The sequence below is a fragment of the Hippopotamus amphibius genome, chromosome 14, assembly GCF_030028045.1.
Source record: "Hippopotamus amphibius kiboko isolate mHipAmp2 chromosome 14, mHipAmp2.hap2, whole genome shotgun sequence".
Lineage (NCBI taxonomy): Eukaryota > Metazoa > Chordata > Mammalia > Artiodactyla > Hippopotamidae > Hippopotamus > Hippopotamus amphibius.
In genome coordinates, this window is record NC_080199.1 from 64171396 (window position 1) to 64184553 (window position 13158).

A 13158-nucleotide genomic window follows, 5' to 3' on the forward strand; every position below is an offset into this window, starting at 1 on the left:
TGGGATAATAAGCTTGAATTGTGATGGGTTTCAAAGCTTGTGACTAGGTTTCAGGATGAGGGTGTAGAGTATGGAGGCAGAGAAATTAAGGACAAAAAGAGGAGACAGAACAAAGTGCTTCTTTTCAACTGCCTCTGGGGTTCATACCCCAGAATGTATTAAAGGTCAAGGGTCTAAAGGATTATTATCTCATGAGCAACCTGTAAAATAAGAACTTTCTGATAAGGAAAGTGGACAAACATTGGAACAGACTGAGTCCCTTTCCTAAGTATTTTTGTTAAGTGTTAACTTTTATCTGATTTGTTATCCCTTCTGTTAATCTCAGAACCTAAATGTATATAATTTAATACCAGACAATATATTCTGGATTTTGTGTATCTCTTGTTGAATTTAGCAATGTGACTGCAGCTAATCACCTTGACAGTTCCATTCACTAAATGATCTCCTGCTTAAAGGTATTTTGTAGAGGTAAAAAAAAAAATGTTTAAAGGATTGCATATGAAAATACTGTATAACACATTAAATGCTTTTTTTTCTTGACAGCATTTGTCTTCAGTATTGGGAGAGTTTCAAATCCCCTAAACTGAATCACCAGATCTCAAGCATGTTCTCCACTTTCATCTATGCTTTTCTTCATATAAAGTTACAACTTCATTTTGCTATACCCTTGAAATTTTAAAAATGTTCTGCTAAAGTGTAAAAAGATAAGGGTATGTGATTTGCAAATACTATGAACCTAAAAATACTTCAGTTTTCCCTTAATTTTATAAATTTATTTCACCCTCTCTTAATCTAAGTGTATTTTAGCCTTCTTTTCTACTGGTTATCCCAAAAGCACTACAAGGCACAGCAGTGATCTGTGAATGGTGAGTGGGTCAGGTCACAGGGTCACGTCCTCAGTAAGGACACGTGAGGCCATGTTGGACTGAGGGTGGACAGTGAATAGTGTTCATTTTTCCTTATCCTGGATAACTCAGAGAGAATGCAAAATGAGCAAAGTCATTTTAAACGTGTTTTCTTTCCATTTAGCTTCTACATAAAATTGAGAGTTTAAGTGTAATAGCAGAGCAGAACAAAGATCCCCTTTGAACCCCAAGTCTGTTGTGGGACTTCCGTAAGCACAGCATCAAGCTGCTAAACGCTGGACATTTCAGAGTATGTGGTGTACCCCACATTTACAACCCCCTAACTGACTGCTTCACCTTAGTGCCAGCCACAGTTCTAGTGAGAAAGGAAAAGGGTTGAAGGAAAGTAAGGAAACCAGTAAAGTCCAAAGGTGTCTGCTTTTTAAACAGCTTTAAAGAGTCTGCCTGTCCACCACAGATACCATCGTTTCCATTATTTAGGCAGAAATGGAGTATGTTGGAGTGGCCAACAAAATCTAAGAACATAGAGTAAAAAGACAATGCAGATTATGTAACATGTAATTACAGTTAGGTTTAACAAATGTGAACTTCAAGTGGTGTATTTTTCCAATGCTAAAAAGCAAGGCCTTTAAAATTCCATTATCTTAAGATGGTTTTAAATGATTACTTTAAATGTGATTATTTCCTAAACCACACAAGAGTAAAATAGAGCATTTATTGATGGAATAACAAAAGTGCTTTTCTTAAATATTCTTCAAAATACATTTGTACAACTTACAATAATATATCCAAAATAACTGTATATACAAAACATTGCCTAGTTTTAATGTATGTGCTTTTTTCCCCAAAAATTACAAAGTAACTTCTTTTTTATTTTTTTGGCAAAGTTCAACCTTAACAGAGGTGACAATTTTAAAGGTTGGTTTAAGAAAATAGAACCTGAGGGAAATTGACACGCAAGAGTCAATGACAAGCAAGAGATTTGGAGGAATATTTTTAGTTTGTTAAATAAAAATGTTTTTTAGAGTGATACTTTTCACATTACAAAAATAAACCAAAATGAAGAAAAGGTCACTGTAAAATGATGGAAAAAGGATCTGTAGACTTGCTCTCAGTTTTTCAAAAAGCCAACAATGCATGTCAAAAAATGAATGCAAGATCACAACAGTCTTGTATTTACTTTGTATTTGGAGAAGGTAGTGAAATAAGTGGCCACATTCTGTTTTCTTTTAATTGCTATTAATATGGTTGATCTGACTGGCTCTTCGATGTATTTCATCCAAGAAGTTCTCCAGTTGTTCTATTAGCATTCTTTTTTTAAACCTGTATAAAAAAAATAAGTAATAGCACTCTCAATTTCTTTTTAACAAATAGTTATATGTCAGTATAATTTTTTTTTTTAAGAGAGAAACTGCCTTGGGAAGATTTTTCGAAGTGAAAAGAAAATGAAAAAGCAACAAGTTTATGATATATAAAATGTCTTAGAAGATCAGCAAATTATTTTTATCAGTAGAGTATTATAATTTGTTCCTAAAACAAATAATCCAGGCCTAGGTACAATGGGAAAGAGGTTATTTCTTCCACAATCAAAAAGAAAAGGGGGAAAAAACCCCTAAAAATACAAGGGTTATAAATACTCCAGCAATCTGGACTCCCAAAGCAATGACTCCAGTAGCTTCTTATGCCCTTTGAAAGTTGAATGTTGACAGGAATGTGAATAAAAATATGAATATAATCCCCCACAAAATGAAAGAAGAAATGAAATTTGGGCAATCACATTTAAACCGTGGTGTTCTACTATTACAATGTGAAAACTAGCAAATCAAGGACAATTACACATCTGTAGTATACGATATAGCAAACAAAGTTCCAGTGGCAATTTAAAAATTTTTGCAGTAATTACTATAGTAGAATAAAATTGCTTTTGTCTACAAAAGTATTAACACGGCTGATGCTTTTCAGAATATCCAAAAACACTGCCCAATCTATACCTACTTCCTCTCTACTTGTAAACTAATATGACTAACCACCAATAATACTACACAACTCTCTAAAAGGTGGCAGAAGTAGAATTCAGGTACCAGGAATATAGCTAAATCTCTGATGAAGTTTAAGTTGACAGATGTTACATAAAGAGCAGAATGGGTTAAATAGTCAATATGAATAATATGAAAAGTTATGGCCTTATCTTGAAACTTCAACGTGGCCTATGCTCAAAAAAAAAAAAAAGAATTAACAGCTTTATCTAAAAAAAATCTTTACGTGTAGCATGGAAGAAACGGAAGTACTAATTAAAGGGTGGGTATCTTGGAAGGTCAGATGAGACAAACCCTAAATTTTCTTACAGTAGTAAAATTCTAAAAGTCTTGAGGAGAAATAAAAAAAACACTTTTTTACACAGTAAACTGATACAACTATGCTTTCTAGTTAATTGCACTTTGTAGTTACCATTTATAATCTTGATCCACATTCCTTGTACTAAAGTACATAATCCTGGGCTACTGAAGCAATCAGAATAAGGCCCATTTGTCCAGCTCTGGTCCCCTTAATTACATGTTTTCCCACGTACAAGTGAACTGCATTCAAATATTGCCTTTCAAGAATACCTTTAATCACTAATATTAACTGTAGTTCAGATATACAAAGGAGAAAAATTAAAGACTATAAACTTTATAGACACCAAAAAGCCATAGAATAAGATAAACAAGAATTATACAAGTATCTGTAATGTGTAGAGGGAAAGGGTCCATGATTTCTGAAGAATTTGTATGTGGCTAATTTTTAAGTGAACTTCTTTCAATAAACTGAAAAAAAGAGAAAGGTATTTACATACACGTGGGTGTGTCATATACATGCATAACAACACAAGTATAAAATAGATACTGTTAAAATACCGACTACAGAAACTGGGGACTCATTTTTGATCATATCATAATGTACAGTAGGTTATTTACCTTGATGCTTCTTTAATGACATTCTGTAAAAATATTAGTCTTGTTTGTAAACTGCCTTGCACATGCTTCAGTAACGTGAAGATTCTTTCATATTCTTAGGGCAAGAAAAGCAAAAAGAAAAATTAAGTGGCTTTACTTTGTGCTCTTATTCAATATTTTTCTATTACAGTTTACTACATCAAGATATACTAAGATAAAACCAAAAACAGTCTACATAAAACTTTCACTGCTCATTGGAGATTTTATAATATACATATTTCATCATACATCAACAAAGATAAAATAACTTTTCAAACATTGCTTTTTTTGGTAAAAATTCTCAATACGGTATGAAATATAAAGCTTAGAAGGATGAGTAAGCAGCTTTTTGGTAGTGCCACAGAAAAATAAGAAGTGGCTTTTACAAATATCCATCCTTATAACAAATTCTAAATTACAGCTAACCTGGGGGGCGGATAACACAGAGGAAAAAAAATAAACAAGTTAAGAGCATTGTCTCAGTTTCAAGTTTTCACATAAAACTCTGCCAAGGACTATAAGCTCCTAAGTGGCCAGTACTGAGTCTCACCCACTTCTGGACCAGCCATGGGCACCATCATAGCAGGTGACCTGCCAACATCATCTGAATGAATGTCAATAATACTGAAACTTTATCTCACAAAGTTCTTTTGTACTCATATAATAGATAGCTTTCATAATTAATTTCAGTTTTTTGGCCTACACACATCCTTGATCACTATTACAGTTTAAATCTTAAAAGTTAAGATGGTGGGTAGGTACTATGCCAAGAACTTTTACAGATATGAAGTCATTAGATATCCACTAAATCTTCTGGGTTTGCTGTTGTTACCTTAAAATTCCAGCTGCTGGCTGGCAGAATGCTCACGCCTGTGGGGTCCTGTCATGGTAGGAACCGTGTGTAATTTATCTGTATGTTCCTGCTCTGCTCTCGGTCCCTCCTACTTACCACACCTAACACAGTACTTTGGATACAGCAGATACTCAGTGTTTGTTGGCTGAGTAAAGAATGAAACCTTATATAGCTCATATGTTGTATAAGACTGATCTAAAATCAGATCTGTGCTTTAGTTAATCTGACTTTTTTTTTGAGCATGTACAGAAATCAAATCTGATGTTTGTCTCTAATTATACATACTTCTTCCTGGCTTTCGGATCTCTTTCATTATTTGTGCTTTTAGTTCAGTGTTGACCTCTTCATGGCTTCTGCAATGCGTCAATTTCTTTCCTTTATTGAGTGAAGATGCTGGTATGTTCTCTTCAGGACACTGTTCTTTATCTCTTGGCTCCTCATGATTTTCTAGAAATCCACCAACAGTAAGGTCGTTAGTTCCTAAGTGGTCATGACCAAGAGCCTCTGTATGATTGGTTGGTCGTTCCAGTAAATTGGCAGGAGAAGAAGATGCTGAAAATTCAGTTTCCATAGCATTTGGTGTAATATCTGATGAAAGTTGGTCTGCAACATGATTTTCAACCACATCATCTATTGTCGAATCATTAGTGGCTTCTGAAACTAAAAACAAAAAAAGGATGAGAGCCAATTTCAAAGCACATAGTAAAGAAAACTTCAAAGAAACAATATTGCAGCAAAGCACAACTGATCTCCTTGACTGATACGAATTAACAATTTGATATGGTTCTTAAGCCTTGCCAAATATATGGTGTATTTCAATGTGAAACATTCACAATATGTACAAAATCTGTACAGTTTTTGCCCTTAGGAAAAAAAATAAAAGCCAGTTTCAAACAACTTTTAGTTCTCTGCTTTATTCTATGGCAATTTCATTGAATAAGTAGGTTTTTAATGCTTTAGGAAAATACACATGCTCAAGACTGTCATGGTTACCCTTTAGTAGAGAGCACCAGTTCACTCCAGCCTACCTCTGCCTTATAAGTTATTACCATTTATTTTTTATTTATTTATTTATTTTTTTGGCACGCGCGCTTAGTTGCTCCGCAGCATGTGGGATCTTCCTGGAGCTGGGATCGAACCCGTGACCTCTGCATTGCCAGGCGGATTCTTAACCACTGCGCCACCTAGGAAGCCCCGTTATTACCATTTAGAAGCAGAGTGAACACAGGGAGTTGAGCTGATCAATATTCAGCAGCAACATACCACCGAACTTCCACAGCACCACCTTTCCTTATAACCATCCGTACAGTCTTCATGACTTGAGCAGAGAAGAATAGCTGGTGCCCACTTCAGCTCACTAGACTACTAGACTTTAAAAGCTTGCACGCTTGCCACTTAATATTATATTATTGCATTTGCTCCCTACAGAAAGCAGCTGACGTCTAAGTTCCCTGATTGTTCACCAAACCACCAGGACACCAGCTGAATTCATCTCTTTACTGTTCAAAATGTAAACTCATCCCCACAAAAATTCCCTGAACTTCTGACTCACTCCTATTCCATGATTTGCAAAATCCACTGGATATTCTCTATAGCAACTCCTGCATTAATTGAAATCCAACTCTCCTGCAAAGAAACTGCTCTCTCTCAAACACTCTCCATTAACTTAAAATAAGGATGTGGAGTCACTAATCACTACAGCTTCCAATGCCACCTCAAGAACATTTCTCCATGAACTCTTGTAAAAGCTCTTGCTCTTCTGAGATTTAATTAACCCACTCAGCTCACCCCTCTCTCCTCATGGTGATCTTACTGACCTCCAGTGCACACCTGTGGTCATGGATGTCTCTGGCACCTGGTTCAGACTTCCTTCCACTCCATGTCCCTCAGGACATCATTACTACTCAAAGTGTGCTTTGTGGACATGCAGCATTAGCACCATCAGAGAGTTTGCTGGAAATGTTCATCTTAAGCCCTATCTCAAACAATGTATTAGAATCTGTAGTTTAACTAACACCCCTTCCCCTCTGCCTTGATGCATATACACATTAAGGTTTGAGAGATGCTGTAGTATGTGACATCTATGTCTAAGGAGATCACCTGCTTAGAACCTGGCCTCCCAATTCCTCAATATCTCATCTGCAAAGAACTTTTCCACCCACCCATTTGTTTCTCAAGTCAAACACAAATTCACGGATGGAGGCGTGTGTAACCCTCATCTTTATTCCTACTATTGCTCTTGAACTAAGCCAGACTTTCACTATGGCAACTCCTCTACGTTCTCCCTCATATTAATCAGAACCCTACTAGATATCCACTTTCTTATCTATCCAACTTTATTCCCATAATGGATCACTTTTTACCAGTGTCTTAAGTTCTCTCACTCTGTCGTCCTCCCATGACACCTGCCAAGCAAAAGCCCCAATCTGATGACGCAATCTGTCTGCTTGCTGCAGACTTGAATGTGGAATGATGAGCAGGCACTACTGGAGAAACATGACGCAGCTCTGCAGAGTGGTCACAATCACCACCTGTACCTGGATCTTAGCACTACCTAGCAATCTTATTACAATCTTTTCTCCCTCAACCACAAAAAAAAAAAAAAGTCATTCAAACCATCTCCACTTTCTTAACATCTGTGACTTTCCCAATGTCTCCTTCCTCTCAGCAGTACATGTCACCTCCAGCTTCACAGAGGAAAGCAAAAGCAAGGAGAATGTGAACTTCCTCGACTTGCCACCATTAAACTTGTGCCGACCACACCCATTTGGCTTTAATGGAAGAAGCATTCTTCATGCGGGCTCGAGACCATTCCCTTTTGCCTTCTCAGTGATATCGTGATTATACTTTCTCTCATCTTCATTTTCAACCTCCCTGACTCCATCACACCAGCATTTAAACATATTCAACTCTGTCATCTTAAAGACCTACAAAACTGTTCCAATCCTCTCAAATGATTTAAGAAGTATTTAAGACCACCAACCACTCAATTCTCTTTCCATTTATCTTTCATAACATTAAATTCTTCCCTATTTTCTCCTATTTCTTGGATTCTTCCTTCCTTCTGAACCTTATTTCTCCTTTTAACTTTGGTACTTTCAAAGTTCTGTTCTAGGATTTTTCTTCTGTTTCCCTTGGTCACTCCAATGGGGCTTAAGGCTGCCTCCCATATGTACCTCTCTAGCCCAGTCTTCTTCTCCTAAGTTCCAAACTCAACGATCCATCTTCTAACTTAGGAAATCCACTTGGCTATCTAACAGACATTTCTGAACTAAGCTCATTCAGCATCTCTTCTTTCACTCTACCCCTGACACACTCAAATACACAGGGTCTCTCAACTCCTCCCTTGCCCTGCCTCCAACATCAAATCAGTCATCACCAAGTCCTTTACTAATATATCCAAATATTTCTCAAATACAGATTCTTCTGGCAACCCCACTGCCAGGTCACCATCAGCTCTTCCCTGTGTTTCCTAACTTGTTTCTATGCATCTGTAACAATGATTTAACAACATCAAATACCCAGTCACTGTCCACAATCTCCAATTACCTTATATATTTTCTGTTTGTGGAAAGTCTGATTTTCTTTGATTCAGGATCCATATCAGACCTGTACATTGCAACTGATTTACATGTTTTTTTAACTATTTTTTAATCTAAAAAATCCTTCTGTCACTTTTTTCCAGGCACATTTTGTTTTCCTGGAAAAATATACACACACACCAGATTCTTTGTCCTATAGAGTTCCCCACAATCTGAATTTTGCTAATTATATCCCTGTTTTGTTATTTAACATGTTTCTCTCTCCCTTGTATGTCTTAAAAATTGGTAGGTCGGTAGAGAGGCTTGATCAGATTGATGTCCAGTATTTTTTTTTTTGGTCAGGACTACCTCAAAAGTAGTACTGTGTAATTCCATCAGGAAACATCAGATTTGGTTTCTCTCCAGTTAACATGTTATTAGTCATGAATGACCACTACCTATAATTAATGAATCCATTAATTAAGGGTTCCCTACATCAATTCTCATTCTTCCCTAATAATATTCTGCACAGTAAACTCAGCCTGGTCTTTGTAAAATGCTAATCAGAGCAGATCACTACCTCTTTAAAACCTTTCAATGGATTCTCATTGTCCTTGGAATAAAGTCTAGAATCTTTACAATGGCTTCCAGGACCCTCTATGATCTAGACTCTGCATGTGTATGTTTCAGTTCTCACCTTACCTCATTCCCAACAACGCTTGCTATACCAGAATTTTTTCAGTTCCCTTAATGCCCTGCTCTTTATGCCTCTGCACATACGCTTCTTAGACTACTACTGTACCACAGGCAAATGCATAGCTTTAGTTTACTAATTCCCATGCATCCTTCAAGTGTTGGCTTAAACAGAACTTCCTCAGTAAAGTGCCCTGAGCCCACAGACTAAGTTAAATCCTCTTGCCAAATACTTTCACAACATACTTGACTTCCCTTTTGTAACATTCATCACATTTCTAATGAAATGTTCAATGACTTTCCTCACTCATTATAAAGGAAGGCAGAGATCACTACTGTCTTGTTTGCTGCTATACTTCAATGCCTAGCACTGTCTAAATTAGCATATCATTTAATAATTAGTTGTTGAATTAAATTGAAATTGAAAACCATCTTTCTGTGGGTGTTGATAATGCCCCTTTAACAACTGTTATTTTTAAATACTAAAGATTTGCAAATGATATTTCAAATCATGATAACTATTAAGCATAATGAATATATGAAATGTTCAATAAATGTTCATTAAAAAGACAAAAAATGATTACATGCTAATCATACAGAGTAAACAAATATCTTCTCTAGACACTGTTGGACTTTATCCATTTTTTCTATAATATATTACAAAAATCTTTCCCATGAAGAACCAAAAGGCAGCAAATAATGTTTAAAGAAAAACGCTTACTTTTATGAAGAGGAAGGGGTTTAAGAAGATCTGGCTGTGCTTGAGTCATAGGTACAGGTGGTCCTTTTCCTCCAATATGGTTGTTCACAACTGGATTCTGTTGTCTGCCTCTTAGTAGTGGAGACATACAGCGACGTCTTTTAGGGATACCTTGCATATTTGGTTCTCCAGGTCGTTTATGTTTATTTTGAGGTCCAGCCACAAATTCATCTGCCTCATCTATCATCATACCCTATAAAAAAAAGAATATAATTTCCCTGGCTTCACATACAGTTTTTAATTGTTTAATTCCAATTCCCATTAAAATAACTATATTTTAACTATGTTGACATTTATTAGGTATTCTATCAAGAAAACAGCTTCAGCTTACTTTAGTTAAATTAACAACTATTAAATCCACAGTGCCTAGCACAAATAAATTATATAATGGAACATTTCAAACTTACCTTTTTATCCAGCTTAAACGGGTTGCCAAATGTATGCAACCTTCGAGGCTGATCAGGATCAAGTTCTCTTAGCGGAGAAGGTACTTGCTTGAGGTATTCCTGGTAATTCCCCATTTGTGCTATAGGAACACTGTGCACTTGATCTTTTCAAACAGAATAGAGCAACAACAAAAGTTAACCTCACTAAAACTACCTTCCATCTAGTTATCAAATAATGTCTTCTTATGCATGAATGCTACCTGGTTTATTCTAGTCAATCTTCCCTTACCACAATTCTAAATTAGTTTGCTGTCATTATAAATACTGTGACATAAAATTTTGAGATTTTTTTAAAAATAAAATTTTAAACAATTGATTTTATCTTCTAAACAAAGCAAAAATATTGCAGTTAATTTCAGTGTATAGAATAAGCAGCATGTGTAAACTTTCTATGAAAGGGAAATGTCTCTTCTACTCTGTTCCAAATAAGCAGAATTTAATTAAAGCAGAATTTACAGAAAAGAGATATCACGTAGATGACCCTTTTTATATAAAACTATAGTTGAAATGCTTACATCAGAGCTGGCAAAGTGTTAAGTTCTCACCTGACTTGATTTGTAGTAGATGCCATGAGTATACAGTTGAAGGAAATATCAGAATATGACATATATTAGCTGTCCAGAGTTAAACTAGTTAAACTATCAGATACTAGTAGTTAAACTATCAGATACTAGTAGATCACAAGAAAATGATTTTGTGTGTGTGCCTGTGTATGTGAATGTATGAAGAAACCCAGAAAGGAAACTAAGCTGTTAACAAAGGTTGTTACCTCTGGGGCACAGAATTTGGGGCAACAGTGATGGTAGGAAGAAGTGCAGAAAAGCAGGGATGACTCACTTTTTACTTCATTCAATGAGAATGTAATACTACTGTCATAATTCTTTAAAAGTTACAATAACACGCTACATATTTTCAATATAACGAAGTTTACTGATCTAACCTTCATCCTGTCCTTTAAGAAATCTGCGGGTGCTCTTCAAAAGATTAGATCTCATTCTTGTTAAGTGATCCAAAAGGTTCCGTCTTGGTATGTCATACGCATTTCTAAATGTCTGTGGCTTCAAATCCTATTAAAAAAGATTCAAAGACAAAATTTATTTTCAAACATAGAACTAAAAGAGACTAAAATCTCTAGCCTACAGCACAGCTTTGAAAATAAAATATATGTTAACTAATTAAAGAAGAGAATAAAGAGATATGATGCAATCTTAATATACTGTTTTAATGACCAAAAGATAAAAACTCCATAGTAAGGCTCAACCAAATAATCTCAAATTCACATCTGTCCAAGATTGTATTACACATTCTGGCTAAGAGAAGTAAATAAAAGCTTTGGTGTATAATTTACATACCATAAAACTAACCATTTTACATAAACAGTTTGATGAGTGTTCGTAAATGTATAGTTGTGAAACTATCACTATGATCCAGTTTTAGAATATCTCCATCATCCCAGGAAGTTCCTTGTACCCATCTGTAGTCAATCTCTATTCCTATCCCCAAGCAGCCCCTAACCTCAACCCCTAATCTGCTTTCCATCTCTCTACTTTCCATTTTATAAATGGAATCTTGCAATATGCAATCTTTTCTATCTGGCTTCTTTCACTGAGCATGTTTTTGAGATTCATCCATGTTGTTCATGTGTTGGTAGTCTACTCCTTTTTACTGTCTTTTCCTTTCTACATGGATATACCACATCTTTATCCATTCATCAGTTGATGAACACTGGGACTGTTTTCTGTTTGGGGCTATTACGAATGCTGCTATGAACATTTGCATACAAAGCCTTTATACACACATGTTTTCATTTATCTCAGTAGATACCTACAAGTACAACTGTTGGTGTAGCAATATTTACCGTTCCTAAGAAACTGCAAACTATTTTCCATCAACAATGTATAAGAGTTCTACAACCTTACCAAAACTTCATATTTTTCAGCCTTAAATTTTAGCCATTCTAGTGGGCATAAAGTGGAATCGCATTATGGCTTTAATTTGCATTTCCCCAATGGCTAATAATGTTGAACATCTTTTCATGTGCCTGTTCAAGTTTGTATATCTTACCTGGTGAGCTGACTGTTCAAATATTTTGTGTTTGATGTTTTATACTGGATGTTTGACTTTTTATTATTGAGTCTATGAGTTCTTTATATATTTTGAAACAAGTACTTTATTCAATATACACTTTTCTCCCAGGCTGTAGTTTGCCTGGGAGAAACTTCAAAGTTTTTTCTGAAGACAAAAATTTCAATTTTAATGAAGTTCAATTTATCAGGTTTGTGTGTGTGTGCTTTTTGTGTTGTATTTTAGAAATCTTCATTGACCCATGATCCAACATTTTAAAAGATTTTTTCCTGTTTTCTTATATAAGTTTATAGTTTTAATTCTTACATTTATGACCATGATCGCTTCAAGTAATCTGAGGTAAGGGTCAAGTTCATTATTTTGCATATGGATAGCCAACTGTTCCCACACTCTTTGTTGTAAAGTTAGTCTCCTTACCCACTGAATTATTCTGGCACCTCTGTTAGAAATTAGCTGCCTCTATGTGTGAGGGCCTGCTTCTGCTCTGCTGATCTCTATGTTTCCTTATGCCAACGGCACAACATGGTGATCACTGTAGCTTTACAGTAACTTTTTAAATTAGATAGTGCAAGTCTTCCAGCTTTATTCTTTTCCAAAATTGTTTTAGCTACTCTAGGACCTTTACACTTCCATATAAATTTTAGAATCAGCCTGATTGTTTCTACAAAAAGACTACTAGGATGAAGATCTTTTTAATAATCAGTATTCACAAAGCACTTCAGGATCATGCTGTACACCCAAGGTCAGCAGCATAAGTACCAAACTACAGTGAACTCTACCATTAGCTGTAACTTTAGGCAATCTTTAAGCCTGTTTTCTCCTCTATAAAATGAACAAGATGGTTTGCTCTTTGTCAGTCCATCCATTCATCCACTTACCAAGTACATTGTTTAACTCCAAAATTCAATGATTCGATAACAATATAATCATTATTCTTCAGGAGTGTAGAGGTTTGGACGAAC

General features: G+C 35.5%; 2 protein-coding genes across 6 annotated transcripts in view; one reads left to right on the forward strand and one right to left on the reverse strand.

Moving 5' to 3' along the window:
• Window positions 1-775, forward strand: part of SERPINE3 (serpin family E member 3) — a 50086-nt gene extending 49311 nt beyond the window's left edge. Inside the window, exon 10 of the mRNA XM_057707210.1 lies at window positions 544-775. Within this exon, the coding sequence (XP_057563193.1) occupies window positions 544-587 (44 nt within the window). The 3' untranslated portion in view covers window positions 588-775. The remainder of the gene's footprint in view (window positions 1-543) is intronic.
• INTS6 (integrator complex subunit 6) overlaps window positions 751-13158 on the reverse strand; it is an 82821-nt gene continuing 70413 nt past the window's right edge. For all 5 annotated transcript variants that reach the window (XM_057707336.1, XM_057707339.1, XM_057707337.1 and 2 more), the window contains 6 exons: window positions 11052-11178; window positions 10073-10215; window positions 9627-9858; window positions 4977-5351; window positions 3821-3914; window positions 751-2189 (listed from right to left, as the gene is read on the reverse strand). In XM_057707336.1, the coding sequence (XP_057563319.1) occupies window positions 2096-2189; window positions 3821-3914; window positions 4977-5351; window positions 9627-9858; window positions 10073-10215; window positions 11052-11178 (1065 nt within the window). In that variant the 3' untranslated portion in view covers window positions 751-2095. The remainder of the gene's footprint in view (window positions 2190-3820; window positions 3915-4976; window positions 5352-9626; window positions 9859-10072; window positions 10216-11051; window positions 11179-13158) is intronic.